This window comes from Taudactylus pleione, unplaced genomic scaffold, assembly GCF_031769625.1.
Source record: "Taudactylus pleione unplaced genomic scaffold, aTauple2 ptg000251l, whole genome shotgun sequence".
Lineage (NCBI taxonomy): Eukaryota > Metazoa > Chordata > Amphibia > Anura > Myobatrachidae > Taudactylus > Taudactylus pleione.
In genome coordinates this window covers 1,983,668-2,009,365 of record NW_028284653.1, presented here as the reverse complement: position 1 = coordinate 2,009,365, position 25,698 = coordinate 1,983,668, and the positions used below count along the sequence as shown (strand labels likewise).

Below are 25,698 nucleotides of genomic sequence, written 5' to 3'. Positions count from 1 at the left end.
AAATTTATTTACAAATTACTGAATAAATATTATTATTTAGTACAATAGCTGTTAGAACGATAGCTAAATTTAATTAGTCATCTTAAAAATTTACATTTTTCATAGTCGTTTTATTCAGATTTCGTTGACAGCCTAATCTCATTTGATTGGGAGGATCTTTAAATCTATAGTCACTGCAGGGACAGAACTATGGGAGACAATGGAGGCACCTGCCGTCGGGCTCCAGCACTGAAGGGGCACCTCCTCCATTGCCCACAATATGTTCACCCCACTTAGGGCTGTTACTATGTGCCTGGAGTGTATCGTCTCGGCCGCCCAATTCATGGCACCCCTTCCCGGCACCTGAGAAGCTACCATACACTAGTGTAGAGCTCAATGCCAGATCATCAGCTGCCACCTGTGTCCATCTATAGCCTGTCTGCTTGCGAGTTGCTACATTACACTGTCAGCGGCTGTGATGGGGGGGGCACCAAATTATAACTTGCGTCTGGGATGAACTTATGGCACTGCGTCGCTGCCTCACTGGTTATGGTATGTGCTATAATATCTGGTATGTGCTACAATATGGCGACAGTGAAACTGCTGCTAATGTTTTAAACCGTCGACAGGCCGCAATCATTCGCTCTCTCTGTTCCATTGTCATGCAACTTACAAGAATAGTCAATGGGAAATGCAGCTTCCCGGTCTCGTGTGTCTGCTTATGCTTACCGCACATTGTGATAGCAAAATGAATAAGAAAGGGAAAAAAAGTGTTTGCAAGAAGAAAATGTATGCAGAATAAACCTGAAGATAACTTCATATCTGGTAAAGCAAAACGACAACACTTGGTAAGTTCAAGTAAAGCTATTGCCGTTTAATCCCCATTTTCATTTAATTCATCTCCATTCGCTTTTGTGCAGAAGTCTTTGCCCTGCCAACAGAAATCATGGGGCCAACTGCCCCCCCCCCCCCCCCCGGTTCCTACACCCCTGTGTATAAACCATAACATAGCAATATGCCCATTAGATACAGTGGTGCCCCTATCTACATTTCTTTTGATGTTTTAACAATTGCAATACAATATGCAATATGTCCTGAATTCAGAGAATGTCCTCCCACACTCCACATTCATTTAAACTAACAGTTTAGTACAGTGGTTCCCAAATTAAGGGCACAGGGCATATGCAGGATTGCTACGGGTTGGTGGTCCAAGAGCAGATCAAATGATGTGATAGGCAAAACCAGTACTGATGGCTGCTAATTATAAAATATATGGACAAACAGAAGCACAACCCTGTGCGCCACAATACAACTGAAAATAAAGATGACCGGTAAGCACAATTTACTAAATTTTATAACTTTTGCTGAGTTTCTCAATAAGACACCTTTTTGTTGTAAAGGTGCCGTGAAAAAAGATGATTCTGTAGTGTGCCGTGATTCAAGAATGTTTGTGAACCGCTGGTTTAGTAGATGTAAGGATGTTTACTCTGTAAATAAAATTTCCCATGAGGAGGTCCTCTGGATGCAGTAGACCTCTGTGTGTCTCTGGTGATGAAGCCAGTGCACTCTGCTACTGTAGTTTCTCTTTGTTGTGAACAGTGGTGGCTGAGTATTATGCAGAGCCAGCTTTCCTGCCATTCTATCACTTCCCTGGCCCTACCAGAAGAGAGAAATGGAATTGTATTTGATCTGTTCCTCCCTCATCAATAATAGAGACTTTGGTTAAGAAGAGATATGAGTTCCACATCATCTAATTGCTGGTGTGCATGTCAGGACGTCAGGATTGCAGTGATTTCTGTAATAAAAACCTCAAAATTGTAATATAATGAACATCATCTGATGAGTTAACAAATAAAGGAAACAAAATGTATGCATGCCTTGGGGGAAACTTTATTAAGGCACTGGTATGTCTGCAGCCTTTGGTTCTTCATTTACTTGCTATTTTTCTGTCACTTTTTGCCTTCTGACATAGAGCCTGATTCAGAGATGGTCGCTATTCCCATATTTATGCAGTTGACCAATTATTGTGGGATCCACATGCATCACGGTCACACTGCGCGGGCACCTTTGGGATGCCGATTGCAGAGAGGATTTCTTCGCAAAGTGATTGACAGTCAGGGACTGTTTGGGGGAGGTAATGGGGAGTGGTGTTTGTGATCCCATGTGCAGATAAAGTGGTTCTAACAGCTTAGTTCAGGAGGCCATTCTCTGTGACCATAGACCTACTCAGATGGCTGATTATCAAATGGACGCAGCTAATGTGCTAAAATATGGTAATACTGCAAAAGGCATGTTGTGTAAATAGACACCTACTGCAGGAAATATAATATCTGCAGCTGTGTCCAAAGACATAGCATCGGATCACTTTGCATGAACATCAGTCATCTGAGTAGTTATGCAGCTGATGCCAGTGAAGCTGCATTCAAGGATGCTGCCAATGGCATCAGCATGCCCAGAAAATGGGGCCAACATGCCCCCGTTTTCTGGGGTGCTGCCTAATGCCGTCCCCACTCCACCCACAAATGGCCGCATCCTGTCAATCAGGCTACGGCGTCCGGACACCGCAAGCTCACTCACAGAAGGAGATCTGCACATGTACAGTACAGATCATGCGCATGCACAGATCTTCAAACATCGAAGTTGTATGCAAACTTTGACCAGTTTCTGTCTTCCTTGTCCACATCCTGTTCCTGTGGTCAGTTCCTGCTCCATCCTTTTCCTATGATCTGTGTCTTCCAATATGTGTTCTTGTTACAGTCACTTGTTCTGTCTAGAGCACAGCATCAAACCTAAAACAAGCATACTGATTCTCTTGTAAATTGTTCTTATTGTTTATAGTGTGCAAAAAGCTCTAAACTGCATGTTTATTGTGCATTTAGGTATAATAGCTATTGCAACTACTACAATTAAGCTCAATCTTTTGCAGTTGTAATTTCCTAAACAGCAGTGTGAAAGTGATGTAAATTGTGTATATCAATAATTCTCAGTTGGAAATAACACTGCAATGTACCTCTAACAAACACTACATACTGCATGATGTAAAATCAACAAAAATAAACAACTGACACTGCACAATGAGGCTTGGAACAGAATAATCTTCATCCTAGCCAATTGTGTATAGAATATCAATTAATACATTTCTCACCGCACAGAATAAAAAGTAAGGATGATTGGCATGTCGCTGTGATACTGCATGCAGTTTGAGCTATCTGTCCATCCAGAACATACTGTAATAAGGAGCAAATTTAACAAGTATTTTAAGGGGCAAAAATAATTAACAAATATATTTCAGGTCGCACAATTATTTATTGAATATATTATTAGTGGCAATTTAATTAAATAATGTTTGTATTAAGTGGACAGATAATACAGGTTGAGTCTCCCATATCCAAAATGCTTGGGACCAGGAGTATTTTGGATAATGGAATATTCCGTATTTTGGAATATTTGCATATCATAATGAAATATCTTGGGAATGGGACCCCAATATGCACACAGAATGCATTTATGTGTTATATATACCTTATACACACAGCCTGCAGATAATTTTCTACAATATTTTCAATAATTTTGTGGCTCGCAAAGTTTGTGTACAGAAATGAAATTTATTTATGTCTCCTATACAGTTTATACACCCAGCCTGAAGGTCATTTTATACAATATTTTTAATAATTTGTGCCTTAGACAAAGTTTGTGTACATTGAACCATTAAAAATCAAAGCTGTCATTATCTCAGTCATGCCAAAATTATTCTGTATTTCGGAATATTTGGATATGGGAGACTCAACCATATTTATTAATAATGGAGGTCCATACATACAGACGTGAAGTGCCACAGGTGTGCAATATGATTGGAGCCTCCATAATCAATTAATCAATTTATTTTACCCCAATTGACTTTTATTATTGCATCATTAACTAATAAATTTTAAGGGACCATTATAATTTGTAAATTATTATATTGTTTGTTTAATAATTACATCATTTATTTTTTTTCTTAAATACTTTAAATAATAGTACCATAATTACTATATATATGCCAGGCATTTTGGTCTATATATATATATATATATATATATACATATATATATATATATATATATATATATATATATAGACCAAAATGCCTGGCACAGCACTCCCCTGTAAGTAACATCAGCGTGCCTGGGTGCCTATATCATGTATACAAACTGGCTGGGTAAATGGATGGCACTCATGGCTATCAACTTCAGATAAAAACTACACTAGGACAAGCGTCTGTCTGCCGACGTTTCAGAGTATTAGCTCCTTTATCAAACATACAAAATACATTACATACCTTTATGGAGAACACCTCCGTGCATCACCAACGCAGCCCCGTGGAGTCCTGATGACGTCATCAGGCTACGCCACAGCGCCCGCTTCTCAGCAGCCAACGGGGAAAAACCATGCAGGTGCGAGATTTTTGGTAATATCACACCTCTATGGGGCATATTCAATTAGCCGCGAAAAGTCCCGTACTTTTCGCCAACATTGCTAGTTTTGCATGCGAAGAAGTATCGCCCGTGTCCCCGCTTATCCCCGTATTCAATTTCAAAGGACGTGAAAACGCGTCCCGGCAAAAATCAAACAGGCGAAAAGTGCTGTCAGATTTGGGGAAATCAGCCCCCAAAAGATGCACTAACTTTGGGGATCATGGTAGATGGCCCCGAATAGCCCTACTGAAGCTATTTGGGGTACTTAAATGCTCTCATTAGCTGCTAATTTAGCGTCTTTGCACAAGAGGTAAAGAAAAGCATTTAGCAGGTTTTTTTTTGTGAAAATAATTAGTCCCAGCAAATTTGGGGTACATGAAATTGGGTGCAAACATGGTTAAAAATTTAAAAAGTGAGGGCTTACAAAGTGTTAAAAACGCACCTTCAGCAAGCACCTGCAATCAAAAATACACCTCCCCCATACTTGCAGACCCCCCACCCCCAAGTCTATTTCGCTAGTTTTTAAGTTTGTAACCCAACTTTGAACTTTTTCACTCCCTTTTCCAAAGTCATTTTTTGGGGTGTTCTTTATTTTTTTTTAGGATTTTTTTTTTAAGCAGTTTACCTTTGGGGACCTGTTCTAAGGGTGCATTGCATTGCGTTTTCGCACTAGCGAAAAGTCACCATAATTGAATATGGGGCTAACTTTACGCTGGCGAAATGACGTAATCGGCGACATTTTTTAGCCGAAAACGGCTTTTTGACGCTGATTGAATACGGCTTTATGTCTAGTCAGTTACAGGTTTTAAAGATTTCACATGAAGGTCTTATCACAGACTGCTTGTTCTTCATCTGACCATTGTTTCCTATTGCGTATATTGATTAAATAAACATCTATTAAAAGTGACGACAATAAAACAGATTGTTTATACGAATTAGCCAATGTTCAAGCAGATATACAAAACTAGAATTGACTCCTATGATTTAAATCTTTTATGGACATTAATGGCTGTGGCACATGTGAGAACTGGAGTAAGCTTTGACAGTACATTGACTGTTTAAGGACTGATAATAGAAATAGTATTGTTATGACTCCTAGTTATAAAAATAGCTGGTTGGTTACAGTTTCCAAGCAACATTCTGGCCTCCGTACTTGCTGAAAACACTTTACGCTTTTAGCAGGATTTGTACATGATCAGATTTTGAAAATGCTTTGTGACCTTCACATATACCACATGGGGATATTATGACAATAGAGATCTGAAGCAAATGAATAATGTACTGTATATTTGTTATATATATTAAGCAGTGTAAGCACAGCTCACATTTTATAGATATACAACTAATACACAGAAAGATTATTAACCCTTTCGCTGCTGACCAACATCAATATCCGCTATTTGTTCGTGCAATAACCACACAAATTATACTTGCTTTTTGTCAGTTGACTTTAAATTTTCAGAAAATAACATTAGTTTTGCTTATAAAAACAAATTCCTTTTGGCGCAGGTTCCACCAATTGAAGAAACTGTTCTTTAAAACCTATATCTAAAACATAGAATTTGCATAAACTTGTAATGCATTTCACGGGTGCACTGCCTGCTTCTTCAGATAGTCTATCCCAATGTCTATCAGATCAGAGTTTCCCAAATTCTGCCATTACAGTCCAGGATTTAAGGATACCCATGCTTAAGTCCGGATGGTAAAATAAAAATGACTGAGGTACTAATTAAGTCACCTGTGTTCAAGCATGGATATCCTTAAAACCTGGACTGTAATGGCAGTTTGGGAACCTCTGGTCTAGATAATACATATATAAATTGGTTATCCTGAGCATCAGCAATAATAAAAACAGTATAAAAAAAACAATAAATGCGACCAATACAATACTCCATCTAAGAGTCCTATTTTAAACAAAGTTTTAAAAGTATAACAGTTAATAAAAATTATACCAAGTATTTGACTTGAAGAGTGCTGGTGCTGTGTCCTTTGGACCACTTAACTGGCATGGATGCATGGCTTGCGACAGGCGCCATCTGTGCTTCAGCTAACATGGTCACATCTGATGTGACCATGCCGACCCGCTGCGTCCCGTGGCTTTTTTAACAAGGAAATACATTCTGCACATGTGTAGAACAGCTCTCCTCTGACTCCCCGGTCCACCTGGCAGAGATGCAGCAGTCCGTGCTAGACTGGCGCCCCAGTGGAAAAAAATAGATTTTTTTTTTTTACTTTTTAAACACATACATAGATAGATATCCAGAATTTTTCCGCAATCTTACAGTAGACAGAATCCAATAATCGGAAATCATAATAATTCCAAATCCATGTATAAAAAATTTATTCACTCCTCATTAAATTCAAATAAATCTAAATTTGACTCGACATCTTTAAAGGGTAACTACATTAACACTTTCCAAAAAATGATTCAACATGACCATGACTCTTTCAGAAAATAATGAAAATAAACGACATAAAACAGATATTTTTACCATATTGGAAAGGATAGCAGTAATAGAACTGACTAACAATAAAGAAATTGTGATCATACAAGCAAATAAAGGAGGAGGAACAGTCATTATGGATCAGTCAAATTACCTGAAAGAAGGACATAGACTGATGTCATATCAAAGCATGTATGAAACCCTTCAAAAAGACCTGTCTGAAACCTTCATGGGAGAATTAATCACTTTACTACAGAGAGCTTTGAATAATGAAGTATTGAACAAACAAGAAATTTAAGTTCCTTAATAAAGAAAACCCATGGATTTCCCTATTTGTACTTCCTTCTTAAATTACATAAGGATGCTGTCAACCCACCTGGATAACCTATCATATTCGAAATAGGGTCCCTCACTGAAAGACTGTCTAGTTACATGGACACATTCCTACAAAGCATGGTGAAACATCTGCATTCTTTCTGAGAGACTCCACTGAAATGATCAAAATTCTGAAAACCATTAAGTGGGAAGAAAACTTTAGCCATTGTAATGCAGATGTTCATCATTATATCCATTCACAAGGAATTGAAGCTACACGTCACTTCTTGAATACACTTGGCACTCTGGCCAGTCTAAAAATGTAATTTCCTGTTTAAAGCATTGACTTTATTTTAACCCACAATTATTTTACGTTCCACAACCAATTTTACCTTAAAACACAATGCAGCAATTGCACAAAGCTACATGAACTTTGTTTTATGGGAAAATAGGAGACCACCCATATATGGAATAATAATCCCTTTAGGGCAAACTTAGGGCCTGATTCAGAGCCGGACGCTCTGAACGAGCGCCCGCTCTGAATCAGGGCGTTTTTTTTTTTTTTTTTTTGTGCATCCTCCTGGACGTTCGCATAGCTGTGGGTTACCATGATGATGGTCGCGATGGTCAAGACCATCGCGACCATCGGGCTTGCGACAAGATCCTGCGGTAGGGTCTCGCTGCCGCAAGCCCTGCAGTGATTTTGGCTCTATCAGAGCCAAAATCACTCCCACTAGTGATGTCAGTGGGGCCGGACCCAGACCGTAGGCGTTCCCATGGGAACGCCTCCGTCTGGGAAGCCACGCCCCGGCACGCCCACCAAAGGGGGCGTGCTGTCACTCACCATCGACAGCACGCCCCCTTTGGTGCGAGACCCCGAGCGACGGCTTCCCCATCGCTCGCCGGGTCTCGCACATGCGCACGACGGAGCACATCGACCTGCTTGCGAGCGTCCTGTGCTCGCGAGCGGGTCTGAATGAGACCCTTAGTCCTCTAGAAATAATATATTGATATCATTATCATTTGGAAAGGAGGTGTCCACATACTGTACAAATTTCTAGAATACTTGAACCAAAATGAGAACAACTTGAGATTCACTTCCACCTTCAGCTAATAGGAGCTTGAAGTTTATATCTTTATATCTAACAACATCATCCATACTATGAGACACAGCAACATCATCCATACTATGGCACACATTAAGACATTTGTTACTAACAGCTATCTACACCCAAAAAGTTGTCATTACAAAAATCAGATCTAAAACACCCCAAAGGGACAAATTATATGAATAAAAAAATAATTGCTCTGAACCTTAAATTTTTGATGAACAGACAGACATCATCATGAAAATGTTTAAAGAGAGAGGATATAACAAAGAACTTCTAGAAACTTGCAAAAATAAAGCCTCCATGCTGGACCAAATTTTATTTCTGGAAGTGAAAAAGAATCGCAAAAAAGAAAGGGAAGTCCGCACTCTCCCTTTCACAACACAATATTGTGTCCAATCCACACACATATGGAATATATTCACTAAGCATTGGAACATCCTGTTCCATCCTCAATTATAACAGGTTGAGTCTCCCATATCCAAATATTCCGAAATACGGATTTTTTTTTGGCATAACTGAGATAATGAAATCTTTGAGTTTTGATTGCTTAATTTACACAAACTTTGTCTAAGGCACAAATTATTAAATGTAATGTATAAAATTACCTTCAGGCTGTGTGTATAAGGTGTATATGAAACATAAATTAATTTTATTTCTGTACACAAACTTTGTTTGAGCCACAAAATGATTGAATATATTGTATAAAATTACCTGCAGGCTATGTGTATAAGGTGCATATAATTATTTGTGTATATTTGGGTCCTATTCCCAAGATATTTCATTATGGTATACAATTATTCCAAAACACGGAATATTCCATTATCCAAAATACCCCTGGTCCCAAGCATTTTGGATATGGGAGACTCAACCTGTACTGTTTTCATATTTTGGCTGTGTAATCACACATTACTCTCATTATATCACATTACTTAATTATACCCTATTCTTGAAAAATACACAGAAATAAAGTTTTTAATGTCCCTTTCGTGTCCTTATAAAGTCCTTCAGTCCCATATCACATAAACTTAGATTATCCGTATAATAATATTTGTTAACATCTAGTGCACAAACCAGGCAGACACTGTAGGGATTCCATGATTCTTGGCACATGTGCGCTGTACATGGACAGCAAGAGCGTAGGCAGGTGGGTGCTCCTTACAGGGCTACACTGATGCTGCTGGTGCTCCCAAACTTAGTGGGGTCAATCTCACATGGCCACACCATCCCCGGAGCATCGTTTGAAACAGGTAAAATATACTGTATTACTAACTGTTACGATTTTTTTTATTAACTGTTGTATGTACTTTGCAACCTTTATTTAAAATAGGACTCTTAGATGGATTATTGTATTGGTTACATTTATTATTTTTTAATACTGTTTTTATTACTTCTGATGTTCGGCATAGACAATTTATACAGATGTGTCCTCATACACCTAGGGGTATATTTACTAAAGTGAGAGTTTTTAGAAGTGGAAATGTTCCCCATAGCAACCAATCAGATTCTACTTAACATTTAACTAGCAACTTCTAGAAGATAATAGCTAGAATCTTTTTGGTTGCTATGGGCAACATCTCCACTTCTAAAAACTCTCACTTTAGTAAGTAAACCCCCTAGTGTCTATATGCCATACCGTGTATGACCCTTAGCATAACTGAGACGCTTTAAGATGTGTAGCATACCTTCTTTTTCTTTAAATGTTACGTTTAATTCACATCACAGACACAACAAAATGACACTCAAAGCCTACTAGAGATGCTGGACTAACTCTAACTGCACAGGAATTAGTTTTAAACACCTACAAAGTTGCAGATGAAGCACAATGGAACTTGATGTCAGAAAAAGTAGTGGCCGTTACTGTATATCACAGCACTTCATACACAGTTTCAGACTCGGACACATCCAGATATACAAATTTTCCACATAAAATTGATCAGCACAATCAAGCAAAGTAGTTTTTTTGCTCCCATTTTTTTCATTTATGCAAATAAGATACACATTTTGCGCAAGAAAGACACTCAGCGTGCCTGAGTCACCTGGTTCCTGGCATGCTTCAGAGAGGGGCTTTTTGGTCCGACTGAAGTCACGGTGCATCAGGACACATCTGTACATTGTGTATATGTTTATTATCTAGACTCTGGCATAAACTGTCTGAAGAAGCCCCAACTTCACCCGTGAAATGGTTACAAGTTTATGCAAATTCTATGCATGATGTATCTGATGGTCTTCTATCTATTACGGATCAGATGGGATTACTGATAATATCCTTCTGTGACAAATATCCAATAAATTTAGACACTGGTTTTAAAGAACTGTTACAGTTTCTTCAATTGGTGGAATCTGCGCCAAAAACAACTTTATTTTTATTCGGATTCTGAGGAAGAGGGCACCCCTGAGTTTATTGAGCCAGGGATGGGATTTCTGGGAATTGCAAATCCTCCATCTCTGGACTTTGTAATTTTTTATAGTGTACAGTATATATGTTTTTTGGTGAGGACAAAATTACAACTACTAAAGGGGATCACAAACAAGTGTGGCCTAAATGTATTAGTGCCAGTATGGGGAAGTTTGGGCACTTTTAGTGCATTTCCTAGCTTTTCCACTGTTTCTGTAATGTACAGTAGTGTATTATTTTCTTTTGATCCCCTTTGATCACTTGACAGTGTCTACAATGGGGCCACATCATTTGAAAGAGGTAATTGACCTCTTTCAAATTAGGGTGCTTTTCAGTCTCTGATTGCTAGGATAGAGAAGAACAGGCACTTTTAGTGCACTCCTCCTTATGCTAGCACTTTTTGTCTCTAGTACAAGGATAAGCGAAGTGATGTCATTGCGCATTGGCGTAATGTCATAGTCCCACTTCATCCTTTCCCAGACCCCATCTGGCAATAACTGACAGAAGCCTTATAAGTATGAATTTTAATATTTTAACAACCTTCAGTGCTGACAATAAGCCCCCACTTTTGAGGCATATGTTCACTGATCCATATCACTGTAGGGGTTAAATACTGTGTTCATGTGCGGCATTTCTGAATATAATTCAAAGGTCGAAAGTTGCTTGCAATTCTCTTTTATAGATTCAATAACCCTAAAATGTGCAAATAATATACTTTACACAAGATTAAAACAAATGTTAAAAACAGCAATGTAATGCTCTAAAAATAAAACTGATTTTTATTTGATATAGCATTCATAGTATCAGGTTACTCGAACTGCACATTGCCTACTTGAATATTTATAGTGTGATAACAATAAGCCATGCTCTGCTAGTTTTGTGAAATTAATATAATGATTATAATGCACACTACTGAAATTTTTATTTGGCATGTCTCTACAGCAAAAATTATACCATCTGGAGAATATATTTTTTAAATGTGACATTATTCTTTAAATAAACAAGACTCTAGTTTAAACAATTATTCCTGAGTGTCATCCTACTTCTGTTCATATATGTACACCAATAGCCATAACATTAAAACCACCTGCCTAATATAGTATAGATCTCCCTTGTGCCACCAAAACAGCTCTGACCCATTGATGCATGGACTCCACAAGACCTCTGAAGGTGTCCTTCGGTATCTGATACCAAGACGTTAGCAGCAGATCCTTTAAGTTCTGAAAGTTATGAGGTGGGGCAACTACGGCTCAAGTATGTTTTTCCAGTACAACCCACAGATGCTCGATTGGATTGAGATGTGGGGAATTTGGAGGGCAAGTCAACACCTTCAACTCTTTGTCATGTTCCGAAAACCTTTCCTGAACAATTTTTGCAGTGTGGGAGGGAACATTATTCTGCTGAAAGAGTCCACTGCCACTAGGGAAATCCATTGCCATGGAGGGGTGTACTTGGCCTGAAACAATGTTTAGGTAGATGGTACATGCCAAAGTAACATCCCATAGTGCATCCTGGTGATATACAGCATCTTCCTCAGATAAATGATACAAATGCACCCGGCTGTCCATATTATGTAAAAGAAAACTTAATTCATCAGACCAGACCACCTTCTTCCATTGGTCCTGTTCTGGCACTCACGTGCCCATTGTAGGCATTATCGGCAATGGACAGGGGTGAGCATGTGCACTCTGACTGGTCTGCGGCTACAAAAGCTCATACGCAGCAAGCTGCAATCCACTGTGTGTTATGCCACCTTTCTATCATAGCCAGCATTAACGTTTTCAGCAAGTTGTGCTACAATAGCTCTTCTGTGGGATAGGACCAGATGGGCTTGCCTTTCTCCCCATGCACATCAATCATCCTTGGGCGCCAATGACCATGTTGCCGCTTTACTAGTTGTCCTTCCTTGGACCATTTTTGGTAGGTACTGACCACTTCTTATTTGGAACACCCCTCAAGACCTGCCATTTTGGAGATGCTCTGATTCAGTTGTTTAGACATCACAAATTGGTCATTGTCAAAGTTGCCCATTTTTCCTGCTTCCAACACATCAACTTCAAGAACTAACTGTTTACATGCTTCCTAATATATTCCACCCTTTACAGGTGGTACTCTGGTGGAGTTATACCAATCCTTCGATAGAGATAAAGCGGAGAAGTTGCCCACAGCAACCAATCCGCTTCTATCTAGTTTTGTAGACTGTGATAGAAAAATGACAGAAGCTGATTGTTTGCTATTGGCAACTTCTCCGCTGTTAAAAGTTTGCTATATATCCCCTTAAGACTGTACACCATGCGCCACATTGGTATCCCCAGGTGCAGAGAGAGTTTGCATAGCTCTGAGTAGAGTGTCTGCTCTGGGAAGTGCAGGGAGTTAAGCAAGACAGTCAACATTGCCAATCAGACACTAGCAAATACTAGTGGATATAAAGACTCTGAATACCATGAAAAATGTGACAATGAAGGATTGTAATTAGTTATAATATGTAGTTAATAGGTTTGATACTATATAGTTTTCATAACCTGGCCTGTATTTGCTTGGTAAGCATGCAGCTGAGCTGTAGGGGAGTAAGCATTCAGAGGGAATCTTTTATAATGGCTGATTTGGCGATGACCGGAACATGGCAAATTCTTAATCTTTATATGAATCTTCTTATGTGACTAAATTAATTTTGGTATTAAGTAATGAATTTGCCAGTTATGTTTAATTTCAATATTTTACACTCACTTTATATAGAAAGATTATGAGCAGTTGAATACTGCCAACAACTTAACTGTTTGTTGCTAAGACATATTGAATAACAAATACTTTATTTGTCTTTTATTAATAGGACACAAATTAATTTTACAGTTGCAATAGATTTCACAGCATCAAATGGTAAGTATAAAGAGGTTATGTATTGGTTGTTTTATATTGATTTTCTATATAATGTTATATATTCATATACTTAAAATAGGAAATCTAGATATTGTTGTATTGGGCATCTAGCCTAGTGTGTGAATAAAAAATGCAATTTAAATAATTTCTTTATTACACTGTATCACACGGCTCCAGAATTGCCATGGCTGGAGCAAGAGTAACAGTAAGGCTATCCATTGTTTTGGAAGAAGGAATGAACTGTTTAAAAAAAAAACTGTTGTTGTTTTGCATTAGTATTATTTTATCAATAAGTCTATTTAAATAATGGTTACTTGGTGTAGGTTAGACAACATGACTGGACACCATATTTCATCGAAGTGGGGTTTAGGCAAATTCAAACATATTACAAGCACAAGTGTAGCATAAACAGACTTAAAAATAATTTGGACTTTATAAAAATGATGATAATAAAAAAAGCAATAACCATATTGGTAATGTTTCAACTCTTTTTGTGAGTAAGTGGAGGGAGCAGGAGATGGTGTGGTATAGTCCTTTGTTCTCCGCACTATAGTCTGGTACTGTCTGGTTTCCTTACCTTACCTTATCTGCGCTGACTTGATCTTCTATGATGTTGTTGCCTCCCCGACCGGGAACCAGCGTGCGTAGCCGCAGCGCTGATTGATGTCGTCAGACGCCGCTCGGGTACTTGGCGGGTGGACTTCCCTTCACTCCACTTAGGGTTAGGTCTAGACTATACAAGGCTGATGGACCTGTGACGTCACACCCACGTGACCCGGCCTGAAAGGGGGAGGGGCGAGGATGCTAACGGGGGACCAAAAATGTCCCCTCGCGGGCTCGCTGCACTCGCTCCTCTATGCCCTAGTGGATGGTAATGCTGGAGCGGTCCAGCCTCCTGCAGCGGTCACGTGGTGGATACGTCACAGAGGTCCTTTAGCCACATAGGAAATAGCAGCAACCCTCCACTTAGTAACAGTCTGGGCCAGGTTTGTGAGAGAAGTTCTGCAGAGTGTGGTAGGCAAATGTCAGATTAGAGATGGTGTTTTAGGAATTTAGAGATAAGAAAAGTGGTTTATTACTAACAAAAAGGAGCTCTAGTCATTTTGATGCAAATGGGAATAGAGAAGTGAGCCCATAATTAGTGGACAGGGACAGGTCAAATGTTTGTTTGTTAAATTTAATTGGGAATGATGTTTACATGTTTAAAGAAAGAGTGGAATGTTACCTGTGGACAGTAAAAGGCTGAACAGTTTGATCAAGAACGGGATCAGTGTGGTGGAGAGTGTGAAGAGTGGGTTATAAGGTATTGAATCAAATGAACAGGTTATAAAATGAAAGGATGAAAGAAGTGTGGCAGCTTAATCTTTAGGCACAGGGCTTGAATTGCTGACAATTTAGTTGCAGCTAGGTGCGGAATGGTAATTTGTTTAGAATATCTGCTGTGGAACAATGTGTTTTTTTCTTTGAAGAAGCTTATTTATTTGTCTGGAGGCTTGCCACCGAGCAACAGCTGGTGGGTGGATGAGCAAGCCTCCTGAATACCACTAGAACAAGGTAAAGTGAAAATAAAATTCACTAATACCCCTTTTCCACCTAAATTCCGGGTCTGACCCGGAGTTGGAACAAAGGGCCTGATTCAGAGCCGAACGCTCTGACCAGAGTGCTCGCTCTGAATCAGGGCCCTCCTCCATGAAAATGGAGCGGCCTCCTGGCCGCTCGCATAGCTGTGGGTGACCACCCACAGCATATGCGAGCGTCCATGATGATGGTGACCATCGGGCTTGCGACGAAGACCCTGCGGTAGGGTCTCACTGCCGCAAGCCCTGGAGTGATTTTGGCTCTATCAGAACCAAAATCACTCCCACTGACATCACTAGTGATGTCAGTGGGGCCGGCTTCAGACGGTAGGCGTTCCCATGGGAACGCCTCCGTCTGGCAGGCATGCCCCCGGCACGCCCACCAAAGGGGGGCGTGCTGTCAATCAACATCGACAGCACGCCCCCTTTGGTGTGAGACCCGGAGCGATGGAGAGCCCGTCGCTCGCCGGGTCTCACGCATGCGCACAACGAAGCTCCCTCTGTCGTGCGCATGCGCAGTGGGGGACCATCGACCCGCTTGCGAGTGGGTCTGAATGACCCCCAAAGTTCCTATCCAGATCAGACCTAGAATTTTGCTGACTCGGGACTATTCCTGATTCGGCGCCGCTCACACCAGAGTCGGGTCTGCATAGACCTGGCTTTTCCGTAGTGAAAGTGGTCGCTTGGAGATGACGTCATCTCCAAGCGCCACTGAAGCCGGACCAATCGGCCGGCTAGCAGCGCACTCCAGGTCATCGTGACCCGGAGTGCGCTGTTCTCACAGCAGGGTTTCACGGGCTATGCCCGTGTTAAACCCTGCTAGTTACCTGGGTTGGATTGCCGGGTCACTCGACCCGGCGATCCAACCCTCTCCCCTTTTACACCAGGGAGCTGCCCGGGTTAACCCTTCAATAACCCGGGTTTTAGCTCCGGTGTAAAAGGGGTATTACTTAGCTTGTCCCTACACAGGTGGGCGGGGCTGTGCATCTGCTCTCTGAGCTAATGGTCATGTGACCACTCAAGCACACCCTCAGGTAGATTTTTTGGAAGCTAGGTGGCAATAGAACAAAGAAAGCCTGCAAGTCATAGATTCCTGAAGACTATTGTTTTCCAGGGGTTTTCGCTGAATTACAAAAGGGTTACCACTGTCTCTCTCTATGGGCCAAATGTAATAGGGTGAGAGTTTATAAAATGTGAGCGTAAACTCTCTCATTTTTAAACTCTGCCAATGTAACAGATTCTGAAAACATGCAAACTCGCATGTTTTTCAGACTCAAAAATATCTCACGATTTACACTCTCATACAGATGTTTTCCCATTTTGTAAATACAACTCGACCAATGTAATAGTGTGAAAGTTTACTCCTAAACTGTCACGTTTTCTAAACTCTCACCTGATTACATGTGGTCCTATTTATTCAAAAAACATTCCATGCTGTGAAGTTTGATGTGAGCTTATCAATCACCTGTCAAGAAAAAAAACAATTTCTTACGAAATCAGGCAGATTAATGCGCATGGGTGGCACCAGTGGTGGATTTTACCTAGGGGCTGCAGGACTACAGCCCCCCCCCCAGTAAAATCTGAATAAAGAAAAACATATTTTGCTATATTCAATAATGCACGAACCTCCAAGCATATGTTTGCCAAGCATTATTAGAGACCAACTGATCTTCCAAGCAACCACCAAGTATGTGGTAGTCTGCCCACCTGTTGCTGGGTGGCAAACCTCCCAACAAATAAAAAGTAATTTGCAGGAATATATGACCTACAAACTTTTTGTTCTAAGGAATAGGATTGCCACCCAACAACAGCGCCCACCCTTAACCTTGCTAGGTCTGTTGGTTGCTCTGTCCAAATTTGCTACAGTTGATTAATGCCTTTATTCTTTTCACCTGCCTCTGCCAGGGAAGCATGAGAAGCTACAAGTGTCAACTTCTAGAGACATCAAATGATCCTCTGTCTTACTATTTGGTTGTCCAAATTCTGATCAAATCGACATCTGTTATTTCTCTTTCATACCATTTTGGCCTGTAGTTGTGCCTAGCCTGTGGATGTTTGTGCCTAGCATGTTGTTATGTTTGTATCATTACTTCATTGCATTTAGCCAAACTATGGTTTTGTTACCAGTTCATAGTTTAACTTGGAAAGATTCATGTCAATGTTTTCTTTCCTTGTATTTGAAGTGATAAACCTTCCTTCATTATCCAAGTCTAGGCTATGTATTGCCATTAGTAGGCTTCTGAATAATCTACCTAAGGGTGGGCTCGAGCGGTCACATGACCATTAACTTAGAGAGCATATGCTCGTTCCCACCGTCCTGTGTAGGGACGAGCTAAGTAAGTTAAAAAAAAATTCACTTTACTTTGTTCCAGCGGTATTTGGAAGGCTTGCTCATCCACCCGCCAGCTGTTGCTAGGTGACAATCTTATTCCCTAGAACAGAGGTTCCCAAATGTGGTCCTCGAGGCTCTCCAGCTGTTCAGGTTTTAGACATATCCATGGTTGAGCACAGGTGACTTAATTAGTGTCTCTGTCAATTTCATTTAACCACATGTGCTCAACCATGGATATCTCTAAAATCTGAACTGTTGGGGAGCCTTGAGGACTGCATTTGGGAACCTCTGCCCTAGAACAAAGACAGTTTGCAGGTCATACAGTCCTGAAAACTACTGTTTTCCTATGAATTGTAAGGTTGCGAGCAGGGCATTTCCTCTCTGTCTGTCTGCTATCACCCAGTATTGTTTCATTATTGTTTTGTTCCCAATTGTAAAGCACAGTGGAATATGTGGGCACTATATAAGTAAATAAGTAATAAATAATAAAAGAGGCAGAGTGGAGCTCATGAATCACTAAATGGAAGTCTTCTATAGAGGCAGACATATTTTAGAGGAGTTGGAGTTGTAATAAAGCAAAAATATTGAAGGTTTTATGATCAGACTGATCAGGCTGAGTTACATATATGATCCCAGGTCGAACTGCAGTGGTGGTAGCAATGCTTTTCAGACTCCAAGGGGTAAATTTACTAAAGTGAGAGTTTTTTAGAAGTGCGTTTTAGAAGAGATGTTGCCCATAGCAACCAATCAGATTCTAGAAGGTAATAGTTAAATGTTAAGTAGAATCTGATTGGTTGCTATGGGCAACATCTCTTCAAAAACTCACTTCTAAAAACTCACTTTAGTAAATTTACCCCCAAATGTGGTGGTAGAGTACAGTAGCTTATAGGAAGCAGCATTGGTGGGATCATCAATAATGGTATTGCAGACAACAAGAACATGTAGTTTTGCCAGAGGAGAGAGAGTTATATGGTAGAGCTTAGGAGGAGTTCCCCGACATGGACACTGTCGATATAATAGGTGTCGACCTAACATACAGTATCACACCTGCAAGAAACCATAAGTTGCTTAGTAATACATGACCAGTATAAGCAGTGGAATGCAGTTTCCTACAGAGTAAAATGAAACTTCAACTAACTGGCAAAGATTCATAGATGTAGGGAAATATACTTTGAAATAGACAGTAAGAGGCATATTTACTAAAGTGCGGGTTTTTAGAAGTGAACATGTTGCCCATAGCAAGCAATCAGATTCTAGCTATTATCTTCTAAAAGGTGCTAGGTAAATGTTAAGTAGAATCTGATTGGTTTCTATGGGCAACATCTCCACTTCTAAAAACCTGCACTTTAGTAAATATACCCCTAAGACTTGGAAGAATTTTTCAATAACTAATTCTGTTGTAAGAGAATAGAAATATGGATAGAACATTAAAATTTCAGAATAAAAGTAACTGTACTGTGCAGTTATTTCAAATGAGATTATTATCAAAGTGCTAAATGTAAATGCATAAAAGCTCATAGCAATTTTGATATAGTGCAAATTACAAATGAAAAAAAAATGCTTGATTGCATGCAATGGGTTTTTACAGTTTTTTAGTAAATAATTTGTATTACATTCATTATGAGCAATTGTGTAAATACATTATTTTCTACTACATTTTATTTTTTTTTAAAAACAAGCAAAATATATATTTTTTGTTTCACACAGGAAACCCTGCACAACCCACCTCTCTGCACTATATGAATCCTTATCAGCTGAATGCATATGGCATGGCACTGAAGGCCGTTGGAGAAATTATTCAGGATTATGATAGTGATAAAATGTTTCCTGCATTAGGGTTTGGAGCAAAATTACCACCTGATGGAAGAGTATGTCATGAATTTGCTTTGGTAAGTCATTTTATTCTTTCTACTTTTATTTTTCTTCATATGTGAGATGTTAAAAGGAGAACAAAATATAAACTGCCAATCAATCTAATCTGAAAAATCTGTAAGATTAAAAAAACCTTTCCATGTGGTGTATTAAAGGAAATGTCCATCCTAGCCTTTTTTAATCTTATTTAATCATTTCGGAATGGATAAGCATGTGATTTGCAGATCATAGTAACTATCATTTTACAGACATGTGATCGGAATATGTTTTAAATAAGGATCTCACCAAAAATGAAATTAGTATTGTGTGGTGTAAATTAATTTACTATTCACTGAAACTTCCATGGTCCCCAATGCATGTTATTGTCTGACATGACTCTGCTACTTGTATTCTTTCATGTCTGCTCCAACGGTACGCAATCGGAGGGCCGGCTGACGTAAGTCCAACAGCTGGCTTCCCGACTGATTTATCCCGGCGAGGGTTAAATGATAGGTGACTAATTCTAGACGCCTGTCAATTTACCGACGCCGGGAGACCGGCGCCCGGCATCCTGATCGAAGTGATGCCGGGCGCCGCTGCGGACAGCCGCGGGGGGGGGGTTAGGTTTAGGGCTCCTGGGGGGGACTTAGGGTTAGGCATCCCCCCTGGAGGTTAGGGTTAGGCTAGGGGGAGGGAGGGTTAGGGTTAGGCACCTCCAGGGGGAGGTTAGGGTTAGGCACCACTCCAGGGGACTTAGGTTTAGGTGGTGGGGAAGGGGGGTCAGGTTTAGGCACTTAGAGGGGGGATTAGGGTTAGGCACTGGGGGGAAGGTTAGGGTTAGGCACCCCTAAGGAGGGTTAGGGTTAGGGGGATTAGGTTAGTTCATACTTACCTGCAGACGATCAGGATTTTCAGCCGTGTCGGCCTGCCGCTGTCGGGATTTGAACCGCCGGACTTGTGTCCGGCGGTAATTCATATGTATTCCGCTAAAATAGCCCTTCTCCAAACACCAGTGACTAGGCATACTGTACAACAGCCCCCACTTCCCTTAAGTGCAAAACGCTTACCTTATTAGACAAATCCAATACAAATGGAAGTGGCGTCATGTTATACAATATAGATAACCTATTATAGACAATGTAGGCACACTTAGGCATGTTCGACTATGCCTGGATATGTAAACGCGTTAACCAATGACTTGGGCGCTTGAAATACACTGATGATAGCAACCACGGGTGTAGCAAGACCTTTTGGGGCACATGGCAAAATTGTTTCAGAGCCCCTACCCTCCCGACCAGCATGTTGTGTTGCTGTCACAGGCCCAGCCAGCTCCATCTCTCCTCACTCATGCTAGGAGGAGAAATGGCCAGAGGTAAAATAATAGGGCAGAATTGGATTATGGCCACCTTATTTCATTGCAGGAGACATGGGTTAATGGGTAAACTTGTATCCACACAGCCACGCCTCCTTCCAGTGAGCAGCTGGCCAGGCCTGTGACATAGCAGTTGTGCACACTGCTGAGAAACTGCTGGCAGAACGTAATAGGGGAGGGCCGAGCCCCATAGCAGCTGTAGCTACACCCTTGCACAAGTGGGGTAATAAGAGGAGAAAATAGTGTTGAGATTTGTGGTTGTACAAAAACAAAAAAAATGTCCCCTACCTACCTTCCCCTGAGTGATGGTGTTATTATTGTCCATTTAATTTCAGCTCTCAAAGGTGCTGAAAATTGTCAGGCTTTAAAAAAACAAACTACAGTAAATATACCACGCAGCTTCATTGTCTTTTTATGCATTACAAAATCAGGAATAACTGCTGTAGCTGATGGCAGGTTGACATTAAGCATGAAGTCTTAGCATATACCTACGAACAATAAATATTAGATATTCTATATTCTTTATTCTCTTTGTGGTACAGAATGGCAATCCACAGAACCCGTACTGCCAAGGAATAGATGGAGTGATGGAAGCCTATTATAAAAGCTTGAAAAGTGTACAGCTATATGGCCCGACCAACTTCGCTCCAGTTATTAATCACGTGGCAAGGTAATAAAATAACATTGTAATGATTTTATCAAGCATGTGTCTGATCATGTTTAGAAGGTTTTCACTTTGTTTGCTTTCAGTAAAATAATTACAATATACTGTTTACAATTGTTCTGCATTTCAGTTTAGCAGATCCATTTAATTTACAAGATATGGTATTTCTTTCAATAGCAATGTTTGCTTGTTTTTTAATGACAGATTCACAATGTATATTATTCTTAAATTACTTTGGGAGCATGTAACAGGCAGTGATCATTATTGTGTACATTTTCAATAAGATGGTGTAGTATGGGATACTGTGCATGCAATCTGCCTTTCTTATACTTACATTCTGTGTGCACTCCCATGGAAGCATGGTGATTAACAACCCACCATTATACTCTTAATTCCATGGATACCAGCCCCCTACTCTCTCATCCCCTGTCCAATGCCAGGTAGGCAAAACAGGCGAAAGTAGAAGTGGGGGACACCTAGGTGTCTTACTTTCACTTATTCTACATACAATCCTGTACCTAAACTAAGTATTTATGTTAAGAGTTAATTATGTGACACTCAGGAATATATGATAATGGTTAACTGAAGATATATAGGATATCAATCGTTGATGACAATTATCTATCCTATTGATATATTGCACATATGGTGAAATTCAGATAATTGACTTCTGTATATTATCCTATTCTCATTAAGTGATATATGTATGGATTACAGTGAATTTAGACATTGATATATATCATATTATTATTGAGATCAAATTCAGGTTTATTCTGTATTCTTTGAACGAATACATATGTATTATTTGATCTGAGAACTGTGCAACTTATTATTGGGAGGAGCTGTTTCCTAGGGCTGATTTATCTTTCAATTAGCCTATTGTTGTGAATTAAATCTCTATATTTGTTGCATACTAGCCACGAGATCTACAGAATACGGACTTTGTCTGTGTGTTTCTTATACACAGGTTTTATTTGACTATCCTAGGTTGGATGGGAAATGTATATAACCATGGATGTCATAATGATATAGTGTATGGTATTCAGAGCACAGGGCAGTATAAAAATATTTGTGTACTGCTGTGTTTCCAATATTTTCGCTACTTGATGTTTTTTTATATATATTTAGATATTATATTTGTCATGATTCACCTATGTATATTTTATAAGGTATGTTCTTATTAAAGGTTATGTTTTAACTATATCATCATGTCATAATTGTTTATATTTAACATTATAAGAGTGCCCCACAAACGGAACTTTCTTTTCTGTTCTGCCTGTGCATAACAAAACTTCATATACAAATGCTAACGAGTAATGTTCTCTCTAGAGCTGTATAATATTGTAACACTATATAAAACAATAACTAGAGGGCAGAGTATATAACGTCTGAAATTTGGCCTACGTTCCAGGTCTGTCCAAAATGTATTATAGTGGAGAATCAGACTAATTGGTGTGCATAAAATGCAAGCGTCAATAAAGGTTTAGGTGTCTGTAGTCTTGCAAAAAGGGTCTTACAGTCTCTCTGACCCTCCATTCTTCCTCAGCAGTTGTGGATGCTATTTCTAGTTCATATCATTAGATGTGCAAACCTCACAGGCAATACATTGCTTGCTATTGCTATCTCAACTCTTGTACTTGCAAATTGTTTTACAACACTCTGACCAAAGAAAAAAAGCAATTGCTTCTGTACTTGTCATTGTCATGGCTGCTAATTCTCCTTCACTTACAACCTTACATAGTAAATCTAATAAAAAAAATGAAAATCATTCATTATCTAAAAAGGCCACTCACCATTACAGATTTAAAATAGCCAGATTGGAATTCTTTTCAGAGTGACAAGACTTACATAACATTGATGAAAAGTGTACAGTAGCATGTGTAGAAAGGGTCAGTTGGGGTTGCATCAATTTCCTTAAAGGGTAAACTGCAAGACCTGGCAAACTAAAGAGCAGTTCCAGAAATAAGAATATGTTATTTATACATCTATCATTGCTGAAGGTGGTTGTGATGATGATGAAGGTGACCAAATTAGTCAGCAGGGATGATTCTAACATTAGCAAAGTTTGACCATTTTTTGTTTGCTAGAGTATGGGGCAGGATAATGAGCACAGTGAGAGAGTAATTACAGCAAAAATCTGCTTCTTTCCATCCCATTTACATACAATCACATAAGAGTACATATTCAGGACCCTGTAAACATGCTATCAATGATGATGTAGTGCTGATCAGAATTGCCCTACTGCTGTAGAATGAAACACTGATCAGAGATGACACTGTATGTAGTGAAGAATTAGTTTATCAGAAAGTGAATCGGAGCTTTTGTATTGTTAGCAATGCTTACACAACTTCTGCAGTCATTAATTTCATACAGCAAGAAAAGGAGTCCTGCCTGACAAGAAATAAGCCAGGGAACAGGTTTAGGAGACAACCAGTTCTGCTACATATGGACAGAAAATAGTGAAGATATACCTACATTCACCATATAGACTCCTTGCTGCTCTTGTTCCAACATATTATCTGCATGTGCATTTTGTGCTATTGGTGGTATAATCACAGAAAAGCCAAGTCAATTATCGCCTAAACAGGGTGAATAAAAATGGTCCTATCTACCTTAATCCTACAACCCCTTGCCAGATTTGCTTGAAAAATAAGTCCTTTGAATAGATTTCCTGTGCAAACATTTTGCTGTGGGTCTCCTAAATATTTGCCCCTTTCCCCTCATATACAAACCAGCCACAGTTCCTTTCCCCCCATATACGAAGAAATCAGTTATTTTGGTTATTTCTTTTTTTATGTTTTATAGAAAATATCAGATTTGATTTCTGTTAAGCCAGTGGTAACGGTTATTTATCAGGCACTCTTAAAGTGTTGTTATAGCTTGAGTGAGTGAATGTGTAATGTGTAATAAAAGACTAAATCTTATGGTGTGTGTGTCCATCTTTTGTTTAATATTTCTTTTACAGGAGTGTCAGGAGCACAAGCGGGCTCTTAATGCCCCACATTTTGGTACTTGTAGTTCCACAAGTACCGGCATGAAGGGGATGCTTGCTGACACCATTACCCACCCTGTAAAAGACCATATTAGTTTTTACAACATTATTTACCACATGAACTCCACACCCACCGGCAGTTGTGCAGAGCATAGCCCTGGGCTTCAGTCCAGGCCTGGGGTACTAAGGGGAGGGGAGACCGCTTTATTGGGGGGTCCCCACCTCCCCTGGGATCCCTGGCCTGGGTTGACTATTATGAGATGATAATGCTTTGGTTGGAAGATCGAGTGAAGCGGTCCCTGGCTGCGGAATTACACCCCAGCTAGTGGAGCCCAGTTCTGGTTGTAACAATACGGGGAACCTCACGCCATTTTTTCCCAACATTTTTACAACCAACATCGGGGCCAAGAGCCCGGTGCTGGTTCATGAAATACAGGGTACCCCTACGTTTTTTGTCCCCTGTATTTTGTGAACCAGTGTCGGATACACTTGTCACACTGATCTGTGTATGTTTGTGCAGAACACACTGCTCAGGAGGGTCTATTTGTAAAGTCTATTTTGGCCCGTGTTTGCTTCCTTTACACCCGTGATCATAATCACGATTCTTGGTAAATTCCTGTGTTGTATTCTTGTCTGTTAAAAGTACTTGTGAGTTTGGCTGATGGTCTATTTATTTATATTTGTGAGTTCACCCATATTTTGCAGAGAGAATCATGATATCACACCCATGTTTTCCTTTAGTAAATTTCTGAGTTTTAAAAAACGGCCAAATACACCCGTGGATGCAGTCTTGGACCAACATGATTCTTAGTAAATGTACCCCTAAGCATTATAAATAGGGATGAACTGTTGCTAGAACTGCCCAGCATCCCTCTGGTGCACACGTGAAAAAAGGGAGTGGCCATGCCTCAAAGAGGCATAGTAATGCCTCACATGGCGCGCTGAGAGTTATGGAGACGCGGCCTCACATGGGCTATGAGGAAGCCTGTCATAGCAAAAGATTTAAGAGGGCTATGAGGAAGAAATTATAGTGATATGGAGCAGGTATAACTGTCAAAGGCAGAGATAGGAGGGTGGCAATAAGAAATATATTTGGGGGCAATGTTTGTATGTGTATGCAGTACAGTATTGTATATATTATTGTTAAATGTTATATAATAAATATTGTATGATTCTAAGTGCACTAGCTCATATTGTTGCTAAATTTATTCAATATGTGCACATATAATGACAGTAGGTTGAGACATTTTATGCCAGATGTTTCACTTTCCTTTCATTTGTTAGCACTGGTTTTGAAAAGTCTAGATTTAAAACAATTTTTATTAATGTCCCTC

General features: G+C 39.8%; 1 protein-coding gene across 1 annotated transcript in view; it reads left to right on the top strand.

Moving 5' to 3' along the window:
* Positions 1–25,698, top strand: part of CPNE8 (copine 8) — a 357,582-nt gene that overhangs the window by 304,171 nt on the left and 27,713 nt on the right. The window contains exons 14-16 of the mRNA XM_088480178.1: positions 13,530–13,576; positions 19,193–19,374; positions 21,251–21,378. Of these exons, the coding sequence (XP_088336304.1) occupies positions 13,530–13,576; positions 19,193–19,374; positions 21,251–21,378 (357 nt within the window). The remainder of the gene's footprint in view (positions 1–13,529; positions 13,577–19,192; positions 19,375–21,250; positions 21,379–25,698) is intronic.